Here is a 26084-nt window from a genome sequence, read left to right on the forward strand (position 1 = left end):
TCAGTGCAGGTTAACTAGGGTGTTGAAGACGCCGAAGACCGTGTGTTTCGGGTTGTCTTTTGTAGTCAGATTAGCTTTCCCTCACTGTCCTAGCCAGCTCCATTTTGTTTGTTATTTTCTTTCCTTTGGCACCACTCTAGTTCCTTACCCTTGTTATCACACTTCCTAGTCCCTCACCAAAACCCCCCTGCTTCCAAAAGAATTATCCTAAATGTTACACCCCTTTTCCCCTAGACACTTGGGGTCGTAACAGCTATTTACATACTTCCCAGTAGAAATGCAGTAATTGCCGCTTCTCAGATTGCTAATTGTGTCCATGAGCAACTTCAGCGGATTACAAAAGCTCAGTATTATTTTGGGTGATTTTAAATCATTCTAAGCTAGAGCTGTCATGCCTGCGTTTGAACAGTATGTCAAATGTGAGACGAGATGGAGCAGAGTTTTAGACAAATGTTATGGTGATGTAAAACCTGCGTCTATCCTGCCAGAGTCAAACCACCTACAGGTATATCTAACTCTGATCATCGTACCATTCACCCCACCTCCAGACAGCTCTCAAGAGCAGCAAACCCATCATCAAGACTAAATTTATGGACTGAGTATAAAGATGCTGAAAGGTTGTTTTCTCTGCACAGGTTGGGAAATCTCTTCAGCTGGACATTAATGAAGCAACTGAGACTGTTATAGACTATATTCACTGCTATGTGGACAGTGCCATACCCCAAAAAGCCTAACAGTGTATCCAAGCAAACAAAACAGGATCAAGTGCAGTCAAAAACATTAATACTTTAAGGAAATGCTTGCATACAAAGGATGATTTGAATGATTTTTATCTGAGGTTTGAGACACAGGACTGGTGCATACAGCAGTGTATTGGATACTATTACAGCTAATAGCAGAAATTAGACCGTGGACAATCACATGATATTTGAAGCACATATGTCCAAAAAAGGCAACTGATCCCAATAGCATCTCAACTCTTATTTTAAAAATTTGTGCTGAGGAAATAACACCAGTATGGTACCCTATCTTGCAGAAGTCTATTGATTCATACACTGTTCCAATGCTGTAGGAAAAGGCAATCATTATACCAGTGCCTAAAAGGCCTGTTCCTCAGGGAATAATGATTGTATACTGTACCTTTAGCACTGACTTCCATCATTACGGAATGCTTTGAATTACTCTGCTCAGAATACTCTGCTGGGTCCATATCAGTTTGAATATAAATACAGAGGGGGGCAGCGGTGATGCAATTAAGACATGTGCATCTGGTTGTGAAACACCTAGAGGTCTGACACACATAGAGGACCTCAATGTCTATGCACAACTGCTGTTTGCTGACTTTAGCTCTGAATTTTAACTGCAGCTCCATCTTCTGATTAGCAAGCTGAAGCAGATGTCTGTTAAACCTATTATTATCAGATGGTATCATTCATTTTTAACAAACTCCACACAGTATATCAGAGCCAGTAAGACTCTCTGAGTTATAATTTTCTAACACAGGTACCCCGCAGGGATATAAACAGTAGCCTCGACTACTAGGTTGTTACATTTTCTAATAAAGATGTGCATGTCCTAATGTACTGTATGGAGAAAGCGCTTCATCAACGCATATGTTAGAAATTCATAGGTTTGTGCATTGGTGTAACAAACAAAACCTAACTTGGAATTGAAATGGTGTTCGATCCCAAAGCTGTTGGTGACCATTCATATGTGGTGATTCATAAGGAACCTATTACCCTGGTCAATTCATGTAGAAATTTAGGAATATACAGTACATAATGCAGACAGCTACATGAACTGGACTGTTCAGTCTGAGTATTTGCTCCAGAATTCAGAAGCTTTTGTATTTTTTACAAAGATAAAGAGTGTTTGGAGCTGGACAGAAAATATGCTCCTTTTTTACCATTCTGTAATTCAGAGCATTATTACAATAGATATTGATATTAGATATATCAGTGTGGTTTGGTATTTAATCAGTTCAATTAAGATAAAAAAATAACCCATCTTGTCCAAACAACAATGAAGGGTGTTGGAGTGGAGCAGCACTCTTCCTTCAATCAATTTTTGAATAATCCACTATTAGACAGGTGGAAAAAAATATCAGATCCTTTTCACATTCAATAAAAGTTTATCTTATCTTACACCTGGAGTTTGCAAGAAGGCATGTTAGACTGTGTGGCAGAAGAGTCCCTGGTCTGATTAAACAAAAATGGAACTCTGGTCTAAATTGAATTCTGTGCCTGGTACAAGCTGAACAGAGCTCATCACCTGTGTAAAACCATTTCAACCATGGTGGTGGCAGGATCCTCTTGTGGGGATACTTTCAGCAGCAGGGACTGGGGTGCTTGTCACGAGAGGGAACAATGAATGGCACCAAAAACATGTAAATGTTTGAGCAGAACCTGTTCCTCTCAGTAAAAGGCTAGACTGAAGCAAGAGATTCATGTTCCAATGGTTTCAGAATAGGAATATGAATGTTCTTGAGTGACCCAGCCAAAGCTCAGACCTGATTCCCACTGAGAATCTGGAGAAGGAATTGAGGATTGCAGTATACCGAAGCCCCCAACAAACGTGGCAGAGTTTGAGCAAATCTGCAGAAAAGAATGGGCAAAATTCCTACTGTGCAGCACTGATACAGATGTACCCAAGAAGACTAAAAGCTGTAATTGCTATAAAGGTGATTCTACATAGTGACTCAGTGGGATAAATACTTCAGTAAACAAGATTTTTCAATTTTTGTATGTTTTGTGATACAATACAGTGTTTGTTCTCTATGGATACTGTTGTATATGATGTATAAATGAAGGGAAAATAATTTTAATGCATTATACATTCTGGCTGTATTCTGAGTGTAGCCATATTTGCAGTCATTTGAGGGGCTGAATACTTTCTGAAGGCAATGTTCATGAAGTGAATACATTATCTAATTTAACAGTGCATCTAAAAGAGATATGCAACCAAAAACACTTTGAATGTTACTGAAAGTGAATGTGTCCCTATAATATTGATCACTTTAAATATATAATTTTTTTGTCATGTGATAAAATATAGGGATATAATTACTCAAAAATAAAACAAATTGTTCTTTTATATTGTAGGGTACATACTAATTTTATTATTATAATTTCAAATTGCGTTTTTGTAAAATCAAAAAAATCCTTTTTGGTTAATTTGCTGTATTATTATATTTGGAGGGCAGTGTTGACCACTGTAACTAATGCCCTTTCTAACTTTTTTTAATTGTTACTTAATCACTGCAGTGGATTAGTATTTAAATAATTACAACTTTCCTTAACTGTGTCAGCAGCTAGGGCAGTATCATCAGCATGCACAAATTTCCTTGGCTGTTTTGCATTGATGCACAGATTGAAGTTTGCTGGGGGTAAAATTAAGAATTTAGGGCACCTCTGAGTCAAGTTCTTGATTTGCAGATCTCCCCATTAACATCTAGATCTGCGAGGAAACTAAATAAAATCCTCAAGGCCACAGGTAGAACATGGAAACTCCACATGGAAGGTGCCCTAGGCCAGAATCAAACCCAAGATTTAAACACTGTGAGGCAGAAGCAATAGCTTTCATGCCATCATGCTGCACAAAAATATATGACAGCACTTCAAGGTGAATTAAATATGAATTGAACATATTGGATTGGTTTATCTGTTAAAACGTTTTACTGTTCAGATGGTTGTAGGCCAAAGAAGGAGAACAAAAAGTTTTGTTCTTCCCTCCTGTCCATTTTCTAATTCCATGACAGTCCATGACATTAGCAGTTAGTGCTTTATCTATTATATGTGCATCATCTGAAGTCTGCAGTGAATTTTTAGTTAGAAAAATATTAATACAGCCTAGAGAGTGGATACCTGTAGATCTTGAGGTTTACTGATTTAAGTGTCTGTGTAACAATAACTTTGTATCAAGATCAGTGCACTGCAATGCTGATGTGCTTCAGATTTACACCAAGTGAAATCACAAGCTTGTCACTTTTAAAGTTGTTTTGATTTGTATCGCACATTAGCCTATGCTGTCTAACCCTGGTCTGTTAAAATATGCTTAAGATGTTTACATATTGATACAGTATCTATTAAAAATAAAAAAAACATTTCTATTGTTTTTGGTTTTATGTTGGGGTTTTTAGTTTTAAAAGAAAACAGTATCTGTGTTGGACTAATGTCGCTTACGTATTGTGGCTATTTTAGGGGTGGAGAGCATAAGGCACAAGGTAAAGTAACACAAGGTAAGGTTTTCCTGTACATAATGTAGGTGGAATTTATTTCCAAATATGTATCATATTGTTTGACAAAACAAGAAGCAAGATGTATTGAAATTAGTCCAAGTGTGTTGTAAATCATGTAAATACTTGGAGAATATGCTGTTTTAGAAAACAACAAATATATAAACACCTAAACCAGTCTGCAAATAAAAATTATTTTTAATAAATCATAAAAGATCAACACTTTCTCACTATAATCACTACAATATAATTTCCTTTTGAAATTCATTTATTGCTTACAGATTCACTCAGAGAATGTAGGACACAGCCAGGAATTATATTTAAATTCACTTCCATTTCTTTTTTTTACTTCACAAGTGTCTTTTCAAAATAAATACCATCATAAAGTGGTTTATTATTAAGTGAAGTGACAAGTCTTCAGAAAACAGAACTTCAGAGATTATTCAATATGCAAAACAGATGTGATATAAATGTAGACCATCCAGTCCTTCTGTTATTTCTTTCTGCAACTGCTTTCAAACACCTTCACAATCTTTCTAAAAGATAAAAAGGGAAAGATCAGTTGTGACTAACTTCCCTATACAGTATGTACCAAACTTAAAAATATATTTTTCTTTCATGATACACTGTATACACACATAGCTTTTGTTTTAGCCTCATGATCAGACAAGACAACTTAACATTGTCATGGGTACAACCTTGTCAAATCAATCTTTCTTATAGTGCCTTTCATGCATTTCTACACAGTGCTTACAGGAATACGTACAACAGGTTTACTGAAAGTTTTCTTTTGTATTGTTTACAGAGCCCTTTCACAGCAAAAACTAAGGACAGAACTAAAGTTTTAAATGAGTCTGAAATAAATATACATTAAAGTTTACTTTAGAGATGACTGTAGGTGCTGGTTAAAATGAAGACCTCTAAGATATCAGTGAACATATACAGTAGCTGAATGGCAATATAGGCAAAAACATTCCATTTCAATCTTGCAGATTTTTCTTTTGAACTGTTGAATATCCTTCAGGGGCTTTTCCCGTTTCCCTAGATTCTAATCTGAAATTTTTACTGATGTACAAATTATGTTATCTCACCCTTCTTTAGAATTTAATTACAGATTATAAAATATAGTCAGCTAATTTCACTAGCAAAATGAATTTCAGCTAACAAAAAGAGATATTAAACCAAAAACAAACCAAAACAGTTTTTTGTAGCTCTACTCTAATCTAATACTGTATATCTAACACTATGCACTATGAATAGTAGTTAGAGCTTTGGCCTTGTAACTGGGAATGATGACTACAGAGCACTGTTGCTGTACCCTTCTGTAAGAGCACTGTTGCTGTACCCTTCTGTAAGACAGTTTGCTGCAGTAAAGTACCCAGCTGTATAAAATGTAAGTTTAAACAAAAGCATCATATCAAGAAATGAAAAATTATAGTTTACAAAAGTAAAAGATTTCAGTTCCTGGTCTTACTTTGATTTACCTGTTCTTTTCTGGTCAAACATGAGATTTGACATAGATCCTTAATCACTTAATCATCTGTGAATGGAAAGTTTTATTACATCCACACTTGGAGCCCAGAAATAAACTGCTGACTTGCTGTAGAAATAACGGGACCAGTGCTGCTGAGTCAGGGAAATGTGATGAAGTTGCCCAACAGATCATACAGAGCAGAGTTACAAGTATAACTCAAGCCACAGGCCTGTCAATTGGAGAGGCCACATTTTTTCCAATTTAGTGTATGATCATGTAAAATTGCCAGTCAGGGGGCATTCTTGCTTCTCTTCTCAGAGACTTGCAGAAATTAAATAAATTATATACTACAGTTCAAACAGTGATATTCAAAGGTTAAAAATGAAAAAAAACAGCACACACGATGAGAAAAAACATTTTATAAGTGTTGAACTCTGAAAAATGTAATACATTTGTATTAAACTTAGTCTTTAAAAATACATGTATCCAAATTAATTTGACTAATTTTTGGTAAGCATCTTTTATGAAGTGCAAATATTTCTATTTAAATCTGTTACTCTCACTTGTTGGTTTCCAATGTAGCAGGGATGGAAATTTTGAAGTTGTTGTGGCATGTAAAGCAAAGCAATATTAATCAAACTGATTTGCTTATCTCTTAAAGGGGAGGGAAGTTAAAGGTTAAGAAGCTGAAACATTTCTTTCATTTGTGAAGGTCTGAATTCAAATATAGCTTCACACATTCACACCATTGAACACTAAGCATGCATCACGTGACGTGTCTTCCTATCTTTGTACTTAGTTCCCTGACATTTTCTGATCAAGCAAATGGAGAGAAAATGCCCCTAGACTTATACTTCCCAACATATGTGAAGCACATGAAGTACAGTATGAATTATGGATGATTTAGTGACAACTTTAAAAACACTAAGATGGTCCTGGAACTATAGGACCATGTAAAAACCCAAAATCTATTCTGATCAAAATGATACCACATAATTTTTAATTATTCTTATTAGGCGAATGTAACCCTGTGTACACTAGCAGATACATTAGACTCGCTATTCAATTCTACAATTTCTAAGCATATTAATAAATCCAAAGGTAGCTCTTTTTGCTATGGAGCAGAAAGAGAAAACCTACTGTACAAAATTATTTTATGTGAAGGCTGGTCCAATGAGGTTCTGCACAGTTTTTGGCTTTACCAAACAAACAAGAAGGTACCTTATGTTTATCACATTTACCAGCTTGAACTGGATATGGTTTGTATTCTTTTTGAGGTAAAAAAGTTGTAGAAAAATGTGAAAGCCAGTCCGGACGCATAATCTCATGGGATTGTGTTCGTCTGAAGTAGTGATGAGGGTAAAAGGCATGTGGGATAGCACAACATGTTCGAAGCATGACAATCTGCTTTACCATTTGAGACACACTCTGTTTCTTTCACTGACCTTTATACTGTATGTTCCGATGGGAGTCTATTTGCTTGCAGGCGGCTGGACCGCTAGTAGAGGAAAGTGGGTTAAATTCACAGATTATTAGGCTTCAACACAATAAAAGTTATAACAAAATAAGCATTACGAAAAGGTCAAACACATGCACAATAATACACATTAGGAATGAATGAGGGCTGTTAAGAAATTTCCAAATACAAAATTTAGGGAAAAATATCTCAGGTCACCCTGGTATGATAGGTTTAAATATATTTAGAACAATACATCAATGAGAAATCAAATAATATAAGTTATTTTTAGGAAATGTGAGCAGGGATAAAGTATCTCTTAAATGGATTAGATCAATGTCTCAGCCCAGAACTATATTCTACATTACACAATATTAATCCAGTAATCCAGCATCTCATAGAAAGAAAAATATTTTTATCTGCATTGTCAGATTGCTCATTTCTATATCTTTACATGCAATGAACAGAATTACATGCTAAGTGCACATTTTATGCAGCCTTTTTAAGATGTGTATAATTTTGGATGTATTTTTACACAAGCAACATCTTTAAAGAGAGCATTTTCAGGATTCATCTTTAGTCTAAGGGAGTATTGCAGTAGAAGTTCTAGATCTAATACAGTATGTGAGATTCAGAATCATAATCTAAAGATGTGTTTTGTTGTAATACCAATTAAAGTGTATCTGATTCTTGTACCTGTCAATAATGACCACCTGCTTATGTATTTATATGTGTGCAACACAGGGTCCATTAGAAACATTTGTCAGCTGTTCAATGTAGGCATTTAAACTCCTAATATGCTAGATTGATTAATTAATGTGAACACTTCAAATGGGCTTCTCCTGTCATTTGTAACCATTCTTATGTTCTTAACATGGTATTTCACCAGGTAAATGTATAAATATAAGGTGTGTCTGACCACAGGAAATATTAAGTACCAAACTTTTAGTTGGCATAAAAATATACTTTCATACTTTCAGTTACTGGAGATGGACCGTTGTAGCTGGTTGGTGCTGACTTTTGACCTTTGTGTTCCTGATTGCTGTATAGCTAAGGTCCAGCCATTTTCACTGCTAGGAGAAATGTGGCACAAACGGACTCTCACCATCTCCAAGAAGTTAGTTTTTTGCTAGTGCTAGTTGAAATCCAGTCCATTTTTATAAGATCATTAGTTTATTTACTTTACAAAAGCTCATTGTTGAGCATCATAAGAGGGTTTTTTGATTGACCAAAGAGTAGTGTAGAGGCTATAAAGTAGGGATTTAAATTTGTATGTAATTTTGAGTGAAAATAATTCTAAAGTGTCCAAACCAAATCTAAAATTACTAATTAAACCTATTTATTTAGAGGACACTGTATCAGTTCAGAAACCCTGTTACATGTTGCTGGTGTCAAGACTCTTTCAAAGAAATGGTATTGTATTATTATTATGATTTATTTTTTTTTAGTAAAACGCTACTAAAAATAGATTTGCCAGTCAAACATACTATAGTTTTGGAAGTCAGAACTGCGCAGAATCCCCACCTCACAACGCTAGCTCGGTACTGTCTAGCTAATTAGAAGATACAGAGAGAGCTGTGTCTAAATATGGACTGGTATTTGCGACGCACAGCAAGGGAATGATGAATGTCATCATGGCAGATTGCTCACTACTTTGCATTTAATGCTTACTGATTTCAGAAAGCAAAGATTTTAATTTATTAGTAAACAGTGTTTTCAAACACTGCTTCCAAATGTTGTGTGTCACCACAACACAATGCGACACTGTTCAATGATGGCCAATATATTTTGCCATTTTTAATTTCATGTCCATGATATGACATAACACCATGAGATTTAAAATTTAATTACTACAAACTGTGAAATTCAGCCATTTTGAATTGTTTTAATCGTCACAGTTGTTGTGAAACACAGGCAACAACCACTAATTTGTAAAATACTTTTCAATTGACTTTACCTTTGACATCAAGCTTGCAGTCAACAGTAGCCTCCCCCAGTGCATTGGTGGCTTTACAAGTGTAGACACCCCCATCAAAGGTGGAGGGCTTTCGGATCTCCAAGGTGCACAGGCCCTGGGTGCTTAACTGCCTGTATTTGGGATCATCTCCAATCACCATCTGGTTTTTCATCCACTCAATCTTGGGCTAATGATGGTAAAAAAAGACAAGACAACAGTAAGGATACAGCAGACAATTAGCAGGAATATAACACAAGAATCAGAGATCGGGGATAGATGCATAGATTTCAAGCTTTTATCCTTTACATTCCTCACACTTACATTTTTAGTTTATAATTTTGCGATAAGTTAACAATGGAAGCTCAAGAGAAGTGTCAACATGCATTCCAAGAAACATAAAACTGTCTGGAGTTTAGGGTTGAAACCATATTAAAAGGGAACAATCTACCCAGCCTTGTTAAAGCCAGTACCCTTGCTTCTTTCAAGAAACAGCTAGATGAGATCTCTGGATGAAATATTTACTAACTAATGGACTAGAAGGACCAAGTAGCCTATCATAGTTTGTAATTGTTCTTATGTTTTAAAATATAAACAATAAATGGTATTAATAAATGTTTTGAATAATAAACTAAGCATTCCATTTATGTTAGAGTGGTTCTCCTGATATTATACACAGATTACTCTTTTAATAAAAATACTATGGAAGAATGATGTAGAGTCAGTTGTGTGATATACCAATCAATAAATGTCATTTTTAATAATGTGTATAAAACTAAATCTAAATAGGTTTCTTCTTTAAACTCCTAATTTCCCATATGTTGTTTATTCTCACAAAAATAATTCTCCGGTACACATCTTTGTCATTCTAGATGTGATTCCACTGGACACAGATTTCCACTCTAGACTTGTTTTTAGCCCCCTCACTAAAAAGGGTAAGAGGAGTGGTTCCTACAAAGGGCTTCTCAGTCATTTACAGCCTCTGAAATGAACTTCTGCCTTAACCCAAGCTCTTGAAGACCCTACAGTAACAGCCACATTCAATCCAGATCATGACTTGGAGTGTCCAGGCATTACTATACTTAGGGCCACCCCTAGCTTTTTGGGGTCTCTAGGCAAGATCTTGGAAAGGGGCCCCTCCAGTTCACAATTTGCACAAACAAGAACAAGAAGCACATTTTTTTCCATGTAAGGTAACATGTAATAACAAGTAATAAATAAGAACATTTAAAACAATAAATTAACAAGATCTCTGTTACTTCAAAATCAGAGCAAATTATAACTTACAAATGATTGCACTGAAACCTTTGTAGAAAGGAATTGATCAAATATTAACGTAATTAAATCATACATGCAATCAATAACAAGGGAGGTGAGATCAGTAAGGCTGAGCCGATGGAAAACTTTTATAAAGTTTATAAAAACATTCTATAAAACAATTCACTAGGATTTTGAGAAGCAAAATCATCAATTACATCTTCATTCGATAGTGGTCAACCCAATGCATGACTGATGGTCAGGATGGCCAGTCCTCTGAGGCAGTCTTGTGCCATGGTTGACCTTAGGTATGTTTTAATCAGCTTGAGCTCTGAAAAACGTCTCTTTGCTCCTGCCAATTTCACTGGGAGAGTAACTGCAATCCGAAGGGCTACAGGTCTGATGTTTAGCCAGGTGACCCACATGGCATTTGCAGGAAACATGAATTAGTTAACACCTCAAGTAGTCTACATGTCCAGCTTTTGGTAACCAAAGTACTTGAAAAACTTGGGAATGGCAGATGCCTGTGCATTACTGAAGGAATCCTTCTGCATTTCATGCTGTCCATGTTGACCCGAAATTACTCATTGCCTAGGTTCCATGGTGAAGATGAAGGACTGCACTTCGCAATGCCAGTTTATATTTTATCTCATATTTTAGGAAGTTAATGCACAATCATTTATCCATAGAGTTCACATTTCTGGTACTAACTGTACTAACTTCCTGACTGTATGCCAATCCTTTAGCCTTCTTTTCCTGACTTCCAATGATACAAAAAGAAGAAAAGGGAAAAAAACTCAAGCATTTGTTTGCACTTGTACAGTAGATCCACTTTAGTTTCAATGCAAATACATTGGGATCTCTTTTTTACAAAGAAACAGTATTGTCTCATTATATACAATATTGTCTCCTGTTATTAGTAATGGAATTAAATAAATCCAAATTGCTGCTTTTTTCAGATATAGATACATTTATAACCGGCAAACTAACTTTCTTCACTTTCACTTTAGCAACCTTCACTTCACAGTTGATTACTTCAGTGTTGTTGTTGACAGTAAAGTATTTTGAGTTCTTGAAATGCATTTATTATTTCTTCAAAGTTTCAATCTTATTGTATTTATTTTTTTGAGTCATATTTGAGTTTTATAGTCATATTGTTCTGTAGCCACACTTCACAAATTGTTGGTCACAATCCAAGGCTAATGTGCCTCTTTAAAAAAGGAAAAATTAAGTGTGTAAAGCCTTACCTTTGGATTTCCCCTCACAGCACACAGCAGCTTGGTGGTGTAGCCGATTGTTGCACACCTGTTATTCAGTGGCTGTGTGAACTTAGGAGGCTCATTGAAGTCATGTTCCTTGTGCTCTGATGGTTTGTAGAGAATGCCTGCAGAAAATATACAACAGGCAGCATTGTGACTGAAGACAGGAATGGTGTACGTAGAGCGATATTAAGCAGTGTGTTAAATTTAGCTGCATTTTTTTCATTTAAAAGGAAACTAAGAAGCTATTGAAAAGGTCCTGTATGTCTTTCAGATGTGAGCTTGGAGCTGTGAGTGGAAAAGCACTGATGGGTACAATCGCCATTTCTTATCATATAATTTATCTTATTTTCATGTTTCTTGTCATCTTCATAAAAGACAGTTCATAGCCAAATGTCAACGTAATGTGTAGAGTTTTAAAAGTGAAGATTAATTTTCTCATAATTCGTTTCACACTTACTGTTTTCACTGAGAGGCAAATATATTCCATTATGCTCCTAACTCCCTTGCCTGTATATGACAGTTTACAGTATCTCCTTTGTCTTTATTAGACAATCCCCTGAGACTAGAAATAACTTTTGTTGCTTTTCTATGAAGCATTGTTGAAGCTATAGTATCCTTTATGTCATATGTTGACCAAATCCAAATGGCATGGATTCTACAAAATTTCAAACTTTCAAGCGCAGAATTAAATTAAACACTTTTCACAATCCATAACACGGTCTTTACATCAGAATGAGGACAATGAGAAGTCCACATAAACACCTTTTAAAAAAAGCACCTTCTCTAAGCTAACTGCTATATATTTTATGCTTATAATGCATATTCTTACATTCTACATGTTATACATTGCACTAGCATAAATTTATTTTAATTGACATTTATTTAATGTGCGTAGTCCTGGAAAGTTTTTAAAATTGCTTGTTTCTTCTGTAAATGCAATGTTAGCTAACAATGTTATAATCAAGATCATCTATGGTAGCAATACTTTTTTTTCAAATATTCCTCATCAGTTTTAAATGCATAGATGACAGCCCATCTGTAAAAACTAAATCTAAAAAAATCACTAATGGGGGATCTGGGGCTCCATTTGCTGGTAACGTTTTGTGGAATTCCATGAATGTCTAGTATCATAACTCAACACTGTAGTAGTTTCTAGGCTGCCATGTTGAGAGCTCTAAAAAGCAGTTCTATAGATAGACTAGTACTAGGCCCTGTCTCACCTGTTTTCTGAACATAAGCCAGAGTCTTTGTTACAGCTGCGTCCTCACTCAGGCCACACTGGTTTTCGGAGAAGACTCTGAAGGAGTAGGAATTGCCCATGATGAGGTCTGAAACTGTACAGTTTAGCCTGTGATAGTGCTCCAGGACAGTAAACCAGTCCTGAAACCAGAAAAAAAACCATTATGAGCTCCTGAGCCTGGTAATTCTAAATATAAATGTCAAAGATATACAGACTATAAATACAAATATTAATTTCTGGAATTCCTTGAAGTACTGTCTTGAACAAATGCAGTTATCAATCAGATTGTGTAATCTGACATACACAATCAGATTGTATATTAAGTAATGAACTACAAACATTACTGTACATTAATAAACTACACGCTTTACTGAATGTAGCAATGAAGAATTGTAAATTCATATATAGGGGTCACTATTATATATAAAAAGACAATATATGCAATATAGCCATATTTGTTTTCTTAGACATCAAGAAAGAATTTAGGATCCTCCTATTTAAGTATTCCAAAGCAAAAAAATAAAGTATGTTATTTACATTTGGATTTTCTTGATAATTTTCCTGCTACTCATACAAATTTTGTTAAGTGAATTGTTCCCAGTGTCTTTCTCACTTTCTCACTCTGTGTGCTGTTACCAGCTGAAGCAGTCAGCACTGTGTTTACTGCAGTAGCATACAGTACAACAGCCACTATGAACTCAGTGAAGGTTGTAATTGCTTTATATAGAGGGTGAGCATTCATTTCATGTCAGATTTGGTTCACAACAAATTTGTTTTTACAGTACCTTATTTCAAAACCCACTCTCTTAAGAGGTAAAAGGTGTCCACTTAATGTCATTTCCTATCTGCCAGCTGCTTGCTCCCCACCATGAGAGGTATTCACTGTAAATCCTACCCTTCATGCCAGGTCTCTGTCACAGCCCTGGGAAAATCTATATTTCACTTCTATTAAAAATATCTTCTGAAAAGAGTAAAGGTAAATGGAGAGGAAATGGAAATAGTGCAGAAATATCTATTTTTGGACTCAAAGTGATGTCTACATACAAGTGTGTGGTGTCCTATGACTTAGTCCTCAACTTAGTGCAATTAACTACAATTCTTTAAGAGAATATTAAAATATATATTACTTTTTAGATGATATTATAGTAGATAATACTATTTTTTATATTTAATTAAATAGTATGTAATAGAAATTAAACATCATTAAAAATATAGTGATTTTACACATTACACATTGTTCACTGTATGTGCATTGTAAAACTGCACTGCTTTGTCTCAAAGTGTCTCCGAGGTGCCCAGTAATAAATTTACAGTAAGGAAATACATTCTGTTCTTTCCACCTATTTTAACAATATAAAAGATTATTCCATGCTGAAAAGAGAAAAAAAGAAACACTTTCGGTTGTGTTTCAGCTGTTGAGAAACACACATTTTGGCTGTGGAGCCTTCTTCTCCAAAGCCGAAATGTTGTGTTTCTTTTCCTTTCAGCATGGAATAAACCTTTACTTGTTCCTTTGTAGCCTACGCATGCTGACACAGCTGTCTACTTGAATTATTTTAACAATGTTAACAATTTTAACAATTAGTCCTGGTGATGTTAGAACTGTTGTATATATAAACTATGTATACTTAAAAAAGGGTAATAACCTTTATTACTCACTTTAAACTTGTTGTCAGATTACACAAGGACATGGAGCTCATAAACCAGAAATGAATGAAACTGTTGTTAAAAGAGAGTCTAAGCTACTTATTGTTTAAAGGTCCTTGTTAAACTCAAGCTTTGAATTAGGTCTTTGGATAATCTTTTAATGGGTATGGACAGAAAAAGTACTCACTCCTGTCTTTTTGTCAGCTTTCTGGACTGTGTAGCCGGTGATTTCTGTGTTTCCATCATCCCTGGGTGGGGTCCACTCCAGGGCAGCATTGAAGCCCCACACATCCACCAGCTTGATGCTCTGGGGAGGACCTGGCTTCTCTGCAGAATGACAGGCAACCACTATGTTGGTATTCACAGAGATTTTTACAGCTTTCTGTTTCTGACCAAAAAGTCTGCTCCAAATACTTTCTGAAGATAACAAACTTTTGTTCGCTTTTGATATCCTGATATTTTTATATCTTTTGTTCGCTCCCAAAGAACCCATAGAATTTTCAACGACTGAGAAGAGAAAATATTTTTTACTAGTATTTTCTATATGTATAGTCTTATCTCATGGTCCCCTTTCATTTTTTAATGAGATAGATTAGCTTTGTCTCAATATATTTGCTTAAAGTGTTAAAAAACAGTAGTTTAGAAAAATATGACATTTACTGCTGTAAATATCTTAGTACATGTTAACTAAATACTTCCGACATTTATATGCCTCTACGGTACATGCCTCTACAGTAGGTACTTTGTGTACATACTGTAGCGCACAAATGTCAAACATATTCCTTTTGCTAAAAGAGAAGTATGTTGTATGGACAGTGTGAGGTAGAGTCAGTTGCTTTTTTCAAGCTTAAAGTTGCTTAAAAATGACATGTACTGTAAAAAAAGAGGTGGATTTATAATTGAGACTGCCAAGATTTCAGTACTTAAGATTTAGTTTTCTTGATGTTACTCCCCAGTAGAGCAAAGAACACTAATAGAGAAAAAAGGCACAGAAAAGTACTTTGAACATCTCATCACCCACTAACACAAATTTGTGTTTATATAGACATATATATGTGAGCATATATACTGAGCAGCAACTTATGACGTGTGCTTCCATAAAAATATTTTGGATATTGATTAAATTAAATTTTGTACATTTTGATTAATTGATTATTAATTGACCACGAGCACTAACTAATCTGAGTAGTAAGGGGGGTAGATGTAATGATTTATATAGTACTTTTTTATTTTAAGCCTAGTGAAAAACAAGAGAGAAGAACACAGGAGGAAACTAAATATACCCTACTTATCAAGAGAATACTGCCTTTGTGTCATTGGAATGTTGGAACACCAAAGATGGACTCCTGTTCAGCAATAAATCAAGATTTTGTTTTGCCCAGTGTAAGAGGACCAGGGGAAGGGTCATTTATAACCGGTATTTCCATAACGAAACACTGGATATACTCGATATAGACCTAGGCAAGATGGCCGCCAAGGATAACCAGGTGACCCGCTGTTGGAAAAGATCTATGCGGCGAAACAATGAGACACAGGTGAGCTGCGTCAGGAAACAGAATATAAATGCCCCAGAAGCAGTGAGCCGGCGCAGAAGCTGATAAGGTAAATGTGTTTTGGAGGAAGGAGAGGTTTAGGATTGTGCTGGAAAGAAATAAAGAATAACGGACTACGGGATACGGTTTATGACGAAGATTTACGGATTACGACTTGGATACGGTGCGGATTGGTAGGGACATACGGACTTGGAACTTTGGATCGTTTAAGGATACTGGCAACGGATTACGGAACGGAATTGGGAAACGTACGGACAAAGAACAAAGAAGATCAGTGTGGTGTGAGTTATATCCCTTTTACACCTGCTTTTCCCCCGGCGACACTACACCAGTTTGATGGATGTCAGCGAGTGTGGTACAGAATATGTGATTGTGCAGAAGAGACCACTTGATGGGAAGGTTGAGGTGTTGATTGTCTGGGTAGGAGTGTCTGATTGCTACAGACCTTTAATGCTTAATTTCAAACTGACTGCATAGTGCAATACTTATCATGTCTTGGGACCTCACTAGCTGGCCTTTCAGTGGATTAATCTTGACATGCCAGCAGGACAATGTGTGTAACAATGGCGTTCTGTAACAGCAATACTGTGTAAGCCTCAATCGTTACACTTGATTCCCACTGAACATCTACAGGATAAGCTGGGATGATATGTGGCACTGAAGAGTCAGAAAATGAACTGGCATATGGTTGTCCAGAGTCTATGAAAGGAATGAAAGTAGAGCCAAAAAAGAATCTCGGGGAAAGACAAAACCTTGATATACCAATTAACTGAATGTTTTATACCTACAGTAAATGCCAAGAATATTAGGAACACAATACAAGAAAAATAATCTACTACATTAGCAGGGGGTTACAATGTAATTGCAGTCACTTTATTCAGCCTTTATTCTCTATTATTCCTTATAAGAGAGCAAGCCTGTATTAACCCAGTCTTCCAAACGGGCAAAAAAACTATTAGGGATCCGTGACCATAGTAAGGCATGTTCTTAAATATTTACTCCAAGACTAAACAAATCCAGATTCATTGGAATAATGGAAACAAATAATATGTGTACGATTAACTTATTTTCTTGATTTGGCTCTGTGGACACTGGTCCTGCTATAGAGGACCTCCATTCGATTTCCTATTATTTATTTATTATTCCTATTCCTATTAGGTTTCATTAGAATCATATGTTTGCTGAAACAGGCCGATCCGAGTCACTCACCTACAATCTGAATGGCAATGGTAGCCTTGTCCTCCAGGCTTTCAATCTTCACTGTTACTTCGTACTTGCCAGAGTCCTTCCTCTCACTCTTACGGATGAACAAGATGGTGTCCGTGTCACTGTTGCGCACACTGGCCCTCTTAGGATCCAAGGGCTGGCCATCCTTTGTCCAAATCACCTGAGGTTTTGGTTTGCCCTGTAGGTACAGCAGCAAGGTTCAAGACTCTGATTCCACTCAACAAGCTGAGCACCTAGGTCTGTGGAACTCATAAAGAACAGAAAATGTACCAGGTTGATTTCACAGAGTACCACTGTTTTGTTCAATTAAGTGGTCTTGTACTTAAGTGCATATTAGGTAAATATGAAAATATTCTATCTTATAAAAAGCAACAGCTTTCACCACGCACATCTCACTTTAGAAGATGTAATTGTTTCTCAGCTCTGACTCAAATTTGGAACTCAAACAGTGCAATGACAGTATCTTAGTACCACCTGGGAGAGATACACCTCCCACCGATGACATTTAGTATCACGAACAAAAGACAGACACGGGCAGGGTTAATACTGTATGCAAAGACGTTCCTTGTCATGATCATGGAGCACCACTGTATTGTCACAAAGAATGCATAGCCAGAACTGGAGACTGGCACAGTCTAAGAACAGACAAGCCCCTTTGTACAGTGGCTTTTAGCAGAGACCTCGTAGCACACATATTACAGATGTTTCTATGCACGGAAACCAAGTGAGTCTTAAGTAAGATTCTTACATGGAAAGGGATGACAAGATTGACCTGCTCGCCCACTTTCTTGACAAAGGTCGTTCTCAGGTTGCGTGGAAGGCGAAGTTTGGGACGATCTGAGATCAGAAAAGGAAGGTAAGCAAACAAATAGTTTACAAATCAAAGGTTACTTTAACCTTTACATGATCTAAAAATAAAACATTAATCTTATCAGAGGGGGCAGGAACAATGGTCCCTGACAACAATAAATCATCTTGATTGTTGTCATTTTGAGATCTGAATGACATACAGTAATTGTACTATTTGCAATAGTAATACATTATATTGAGTAGAACAACCAACTTTTAAGCAGCCAATGGAACATATTAAGAGCTCTGTTAGTTAAATTAAAAGTAAAACTCAGTAAAAACTCAGGCTAAACAGAGGCCAGTTTTCACTGGTGTTAAAAATTAAACCCACACTTCTCTGTCTTCTGCACCTTCTCTTCTCCTGGACCTTGCAAGAAGATACAGCATATTTGTCTGGAGCTGGTTCTTAGTGTTATGATTTCAATTAAACAAACAAACCATAAGCATAAAACAAAAGAAATGTATTAAAGAGTGCACATGGCACAAAATGCAATATTAAGTCATTACCCACTGAAATACAGTAACTAAATTATTATTTTTATCTCATAGCTAAATCTTATTTCCTGGCAGAAATTGAAGATGCAATTGCTATAGTGATTCAGGCACTGTCTTCTGACACCTCTGTGTCTAAAAATAACCACCTGTTTTTTTTAATAAATACATCTTCCTAATTTGGAATCACCAACTGTCTCTATACATCTGAATTATGGCCCCTGTTCTTTTAGGTGGAGAACAGAGGAGAGGTGCAACTCTCAACAACGGCGTTGTGAGAGAGCCTGCTCAATGAGTTCCAACACTCCCTCCAGCAGCACTGAGACAATTCTGCACAGTCGGAAGGGAATCCAAGCCACAGCTAGAGACACACATATATCCAAACGATTGATCTTTGACACAACTCAGTGTGCAATCAGTACTGGTTCAACACCCTGTGACTCCCAACACAGCCATTTCCAAGATCCTTAAAATTACAGTATAAACAGCAATATAAATCTTGGAAGTTTAATATCTATATTAAGAGGTCATATATACTACAAATAACTGGACAGTTCCCTTTGCAACACATGCTGAAAAACTAAAATTAAATTTAGCAGTCATATAAATCTTATAGAAAAGACACTGACCACTTTTTAATATTTAATAAGGTACAAAAAGTGAGTTATATTATCCATCCATTTTCTAACCCATTTATTCAATAGACCGTCACAGGGGAACATGAGTTATATTGAATTTATTTAAAACACATCTGTGGATTTGGGGAAGAAAATATATTTTTAAAATTATTTTGTGTATATAGGAAGACCGATTACCCAGATATGCATCCTCATTTATTGCTTAGCTTAAATAAAACAGTGTCTTACTAAGTATAGTATACAAAATCAATACATAAATGTCACATAATGAAATTTCAAAATATTTAATTAAAAATGTTATGTGATGTAACGGATAAATATGTCTGATAAAATGTGTTATCTGAAACCTTTCCATTGATCCAAAGAACTTCCAAGCACAAAAGTAATAAAGAATACAAATACAGTACAGGACAAACATTCTACTCATAGACACAGGGCTCTATTTTCAATCTGATGGAAAAAGTAGTTCTACCTATCAAATCACTATAGGCCTTAGTGACAATTGTACACAATGTGGCTTGAGGACTGTGTGATTAAGCAAATCTGTTATATGTATAAATGTTCCTGTCATGCTAATCAACCAACCACAAGCAAGTGCAAACCAAATAAAGCTGCATTTACTGTTATTACCCAAAGGTCTTGTAAACAGGCTGTTTGCAAAAGAACATTGTGAACGCAAGGTAAAATATGAGGTAAAAGAAGAAGACTGTGGTAAACTTGAGAGGGTGCTTGGCAAATTTATGATGAACATACTATATATAACAGGTTTTACAATTTTCCACCTTAGTTATGAATGGTTTCTAGTGTCTAGTTTAAGTAGGTCTGTGTGTCAGATGCAGAGACCTTGGCATGTTTAAAGATAAACAGCAAATCCTAGGGAGGCTCAAGAGGCTTATGTGATACATGAGGTTGCATGTCCTCTATTTGCTCTATATGGAGTCCACTGGAATTTCACCCCCTACAAACACTTGTCACTATCACTCTTATGGGAATACTGAAACCCAACCCACTTAAGTGTGCATTCCATCAAAGGATATGGTGTTCGCAGACCTTTTATTTCTTAAGCCTTGTTAATAGCCATGCTTCCTAGTTATCTTCCAAGAATTCTGGTAAAATTCTTTTCAGAGTTGTTCTTTTCAGGGAAACAATTCATAATGTGTCTATGTTCAGACTAGCCCAGGCAAAAAAGTTTGCACACAGCCATGCACTACACAAACCTTTGGAAGGGCTCTACCCATTACTGGACTGTAGCAACTTGTGTAATTTCTTAGTGATCTTTTTTATTTTTTCTGGTTTAGTTTTAGCCCCTTAAATACAAATCTCAACTATTAACATGCTGCATGCTCAACATTGCCTTTCAGGGAGGTGGGCCCAGCAATAAATATATTTAAATAAGCCAAATGCAATTCAGGGTTCAGTGAGATTTGTGGAGGAGATAGAGGAGCGTATAATTGCAGGAACAGGGTGAGAATGATATTGTCTTAATCTATTCTTAGTTGGAGGACAATTTAAAAAACAGTATAATTTATTTTATTTAATTCCAATCAACTCCATTCCAGAACTTTAATATAACCAGCTCCTTAATAGCTATGTATATTCTGCTGAATATTAGTTGCATAATCAAGGGTCTGGTTATAGCAAATCAATGATTTACATGTTCTAAAATGAAGCACACTGGAAAGGACTGAAAATTGGATAGACCTGCTCTTCGTTGGGAAAAATCAGTGATTTATTATTTCTAGACTTGATGTAGCAGTTAAGTAGTTCAATTAAATCAATGAGGTCTGAAATGAAATGAGAACCAGAAATAAATATATTGTAGCACTCAAGGATCACAGTATTCTGCACCTGTTCTAATGCTTCTGTCTGTCTCCTTTAGTGCTGTCCAATGGGAACTATTGTACACAGGATGGGATACACTCTTGATGTGACAACAGTCCATTGCAAGGAACACACAGACACACATACCAGGGCCAATTTCATAGAAGCCAATTAACCTACCAGCATGTCTTTGGACCATGGAAACCAGAGCAACTAAAGCAACACACAAACTTGGAGAGAACATGCAGACTCCATATAGATAGAACCCCAGGAACTGAGCTTAGGGACCCAGCACTGCAAGTCAGGAATGCTAACCACCACGTTTATGTTCTTCAAAACTAAAACTTCAAGCTTTTTTACTTTCATATAACCATCAGCTTTTATTACTTTCTTGATGTTTCTTGATGTTCCTTGAATTACTTCTTTAATGTTTAAATTGTGACATGTTCTTGCAGTTTAAATCACATGCAACTAATATTAACTGTTTTAACATTCTCTGTTGTAGCATATGGGTAGAAGTGTTTGTACTGTACAAATATAAGGAAATTACTCACTGTGGATGTACTCTATATGGAGATAACATGTTTGTATGAAGCAAGTGGGTGTGTTTGTGTGTTTGGTTTGTCACAACTTCCTAATGGTCATACAGGTCAGGCAAGAAGATGGATTAGGAAGTGAATGAGCATTTGGCATGATATAGGAGCCCAGAACATGGCCCTGCCAAAATGACCGATTAAAGGTTGAGACAAAATTGCAGCCTACATCCTGAATATAGTACATATCTAACACAAAATATGCAGTCACATGTTCAACTGAAACACCAGTTCCCCTAGACAAAATGCCTAAGGAAACATACTTTGTTCCCATGCCTGGAGAAACATACACTACTGTTTTAGCATAGTGTTATTCTGTGCCAAAAATGTGCTTTAGATTGTTGTTTGCAAACTTCACTAGAAGTTTTTTCTTAAAAAACACAACACTTTTTTCTCAAACACTAAACAATGTGATAGTGACAAAATGTGCAAAGGAAACCAAAATATCATGAGCCTCAAGATCAAGTATTGCTACACTATTAAAATTTGTTCCTTTGCCAATCTCTCACACTTAGCTTTTTATCTTTTCAAAAACTCTTTTTGCAAGAACAGCTCATCAGCAGAGAGAAATATTTAAAATGGGTGAACGTCAATAAATTAACATAAGAAGAGTAAGAATTGAGCACAATTCTGCAGATACAATTTTTTTAGCAGTCACCCATTACATGAAACTACAAGCATAAACTTGTGTGAAATACAGTATGCATGAAACTTGCATGAATCTGGAACGTGGAGGCTTGAAGCTTGAAGCACCTGAAGGTGCTCCTTACAGCTCTTGGGCTGTAATCAACACTCACCAATGATCTCCCGAATGACAACAGGCTGTTCGAGGACAGCAGGGGCACTGGCTCCTCCGGGGTTGACAGCCTTTACGCGGATGTGCAGTTTATCACCAGTGGTCAGGTTTTTGATGACATAGCGGTTGGAAACAATGACTTCTTGGTTAGCTACCACCCAGTCTTGAGCTAGAGAATGAGATAAGAGTTTATATTAGAGGACTGATTATGAGTTTTCAAATCAGAAAGTGGTTAACTCACTCAGGGCACTACTAGGAGACAGAGAACATACGGTATATATGATATATGCGTATGGCATCTTTTGTTTTCTAAAACAAATACAAAAAACACAAGGCTTGGGTTTTAACTTATTTTCTTGTGTTTTGGAGGTTTTACAAAATTTACAATAAATACAAGGTTTTGCCTATATATACTTGAGCTATGTATTAAATCACATATTTGAGTTAAAAACCCATGCCCTAAGTACAGTATATGCAGATTACATTGAATAATTACTTCCTCTCATGCAGTTAACTTCCCAGTATCATACTTGTTCCTATGTAACTATTGCTGATGCAAGCAGCAATACTTCCAGAGACAGCACTTGCGTTATTAATTTGAATCATATATCATATGGCTTTAAAATTTAGAAATGATCACTTTCCCCTTTAATAATCATAAGTCATAACTTATTATATGGATTTGTTTTTCGTGTATTTTATTTAGGTCAATTTCAGACTTTACCGACTTATTCTGTTGGCGTTTATTCTGAGTTCTAAATGCGTGCGTGTCTCTCAGATACAGTGACAGCGGCTCTAAGACAGTCTTCCAAATAGGGACACAAATCCGGCCGGGAATCAAGCTGCTGGTGACACATTCAAGACAGGTGCAACCGATAAAGCTGCACTGCTAAGAAAATTATATTTTTTCATTAATTTTACAACTGCATTCAGAGGGGTCATTGGTCAAGCTAGCTAACATCTAAAAAAAGGTTTAGTGAAACGACACGTGTTAAGTCAGCTATTTTCATTGAGCCTATACATTGAAATCTGAAGGCTTTCGAAATTTTGCCTCTGCTCTGTGTTGGATATTAATTAACACATGAAATAATATTGCTATTAAACGTGAAACTTTAGTCTGAACATGCTTAACTGTTATGATTGCAATTAACGTCTCGTTTATTTCCCAAATAAACTTTTTAAAAGCGTTAAGTAAACTAAAAAAAAAAATTAAATTCCTATCGTTATTCGGTGTCTTAAATTCATTCCTTGAGAGTAGAATACCTAACACTCTACATTACGGAATTTAATGAGTTCAGAGAGCTGCAAAGTTTGAAGTGCAGTATCCAAAATCTTAACAGGTGCTTACAGTGCATCTAAAGAATCTGCTGAGTGCCTTTCACTTTACAAATGTCTTGGTATGGAGTGGATGGTTCTGGAATTCGTTTCCCGAGTCTAATTTTAGTTTATCTAGTAGCCTTAAGGAAAATCTTTACATAACATCCTCATAGTAGCGCAATTAATTAGTCTGCAGAGTCCTTCTAAACAAATAACATTGCTCCGCCAAGATATGGCATGTATTCATTGTACACCGTGAATCGATCTTTTAATGTTCTCAAAAAGCTGCGCTACGGTCTTCCCACTTCTAACCGTATTAACTGAATCATGCAACACGTCACATTTTTAATTGTCATTAAAATATCTCAAGTTGAATGTTAGGTACATTTTCTCCCTGGCAACACTTTAATTCTGGTATGAATAATATTTTTAATAGAATAGTTTCTATTAAGATATTACCATTACATTGTGCAAGTTTTAACATTCCAGTTTGCTGCAATAAACTGCTGTGAGCTCCAGTCAAAATGTACATAGTAAATAGCTACAGAGTTCCTTTAGACGTGGGCCTCCTTATATGATTTACATGTTAATTAAATTAAATTAAATTGAATAGTCAAGTCATTGCGGGTATTGTTTCTTGTATTTGCGTATCCGATGCGTACGATCGTTGTTGTATTGGTGGCTCCAGATGTAAATACGTTAAAGAATAGATAGCACATCTGAACTTACTTCCATCTTTGCAATATTCCACTGTATATCCATCAAGCCCTGAGGCACCAATATTCTCCGGGGGTCTCCATTTGATTGTCGCGGAAGTATCGTTGACATCCTCCACAGTCAAACCTAGAGGCTCAGAGGTGGGCTCTAGTTTTCCAGCAACAACAACAAAAAAATATTAGAATATACCTTATTTCATAATATTACCTTACAAAGACATCAATTTTCTTGACTAGCAGCAAAATATGAGTTTAATATTTATGAAACCATTAAAAATTGTGTCGTTACACTTTAATGCTGAACTTTAAACGCAAAGTTTGAGCTGCAAGTCAGCGGGTGAAACTTTTTTTGTCTGTGGGGTCAGGCTGCTTTTACCATCTTTTGGCTTTTCTGGCTCAGGAGGTGGGGGTGGTGGAGCTGCGGGTTCTTCTGCAGGCTTTTCCTCTGCCGGGGGAGCGGGTGCTGCCTCGCCCTCCGCTGGTGGGGCCGGAGCTCCTTCTGCAGGAGGGGCTGCTTCAGCTGGAGCTTCCGCAGCCGGCGCAGGTGCGGGCTCTGCGGGTGCAGGTGTGGGTTCAGGAGCAGGGGCGGGTTCATGAGCAGGAGCGGGGGCAGGGGCAGGCGCCGCCGGCTTCTCCGCTGCCTTTGGAGCTGCCTTCTTGGCGGGTGCTTTCTTGATGGGGGCAGGTTTGGCTGGCATGGTGCTTGAGCAGCCTGTGGGACAGCCAGTCCTTTGGATAAAAGTCTCCTAGAGGGCTTGTCATCTTTATATAGGAGGTGACTTTAAAGAAAACGATTTTACTTAACTCCGCCCCTTGTCAGCTTTAGCCTATATATAGCAGGACACAACCCCTAACCTCTCTTTGACCAAGTACACTAGAATGGCAAATTTCATTACACAGAACACTACGTTTTGGACAGAGATGACTAGTAATGGTGCGGATAAATTGAGACACATAGGGATAAATTATAACTGTATACCTGTACTTTTAGCTTGGTATACTTGGTTTAATATTGGTACTGTATACATTTTAATTTTTCTCTAATTATTTCACAAACATTGATGTGTCATTACATATGTTTATATTACAGTACGTTCAGAGTAGTTCAAATGGCGAAAACGAAGGTAGCTGTTTATAGATCACAACATTCAAAGTTCATAAAGAGATGCAATGCTGCATAATATTGGTATGTTTTATATGTACAGAATTCAATTAGAGTGAGAAGCCACTTAAATATAAATAAGTAATACAATATAAATACACTATTTTGCCCTTCTTGGATTTTTAGACTGGCGATTTTACCCCCTGTATAATCATCATTAGTACGCCACCTGCTGATATGGACCAGTATCACACCACGTTTTTTTTATAGAAACTAAGCTGTGGGTGCAGGAGAACATTACACAGAAAATTATAAAATGTAATTTTCAACCCTTTTCTCTATGATCACTTTGTCCGCATTAATGGATTTATGTCATATTTAAATATCAAGTTATTTCTGTTAGTAATATCAATACATCAAATCATCTATGCATAAAATATATTGAAACCCCAGAAG

General features: G+C 36.3%; 1 protein-coding gene across 1 annotated transcript; it reads right to left on the reverse strand.

The window, feature by feature from the left end:
* Positions 1–4414: 4414 nt before the first annotated feature.
* Positions 4415–25239, reverse strand: mybpha (myosin binding protein Ha). The gene is made up of 11 exons (XM_088921935.1): positions 24903–25239; positions 24540–24674; positions 22495–22662; positions 18053–18141; positions 17287–17482; positions 14712–14851; positions 12858–13017; positions 11623–11759; positions 9122–9308; positions 7154–7206; positions 4415–4770 (listed from the first exon to the last, which is right to left on the reverse strand). The coding sequence occupies exons 1-10, from the start codon at positions 25222–25224 to the stop codon at positions 7181–7183; spliced, it is 1560 nt and encodes a 519-aa protein (XP_088778061.1). The 5' UTR covers positions 25225–25239; the 3' UTR covers positions 4415–4770; positions 7154–7180.
* Positions 25240–26084: the final 845 nt, after the last annotated feature.

Source organism: Atractosteus spatula, chromosome 7, assembly GCF_055471065.1.
Source record: "Atractosteus spatula isolate fAtrSpa1 chromosome 7, fAtrSpa1.hap1, whole genome shotgun sequence".
Classification (NCBI taxonomy): Eukaryota; Metazoa; Chordata; class Actinopteri; order Semionotiformes; family Lepisosteidae; genus Atractosteus; species Atractosteus spatula.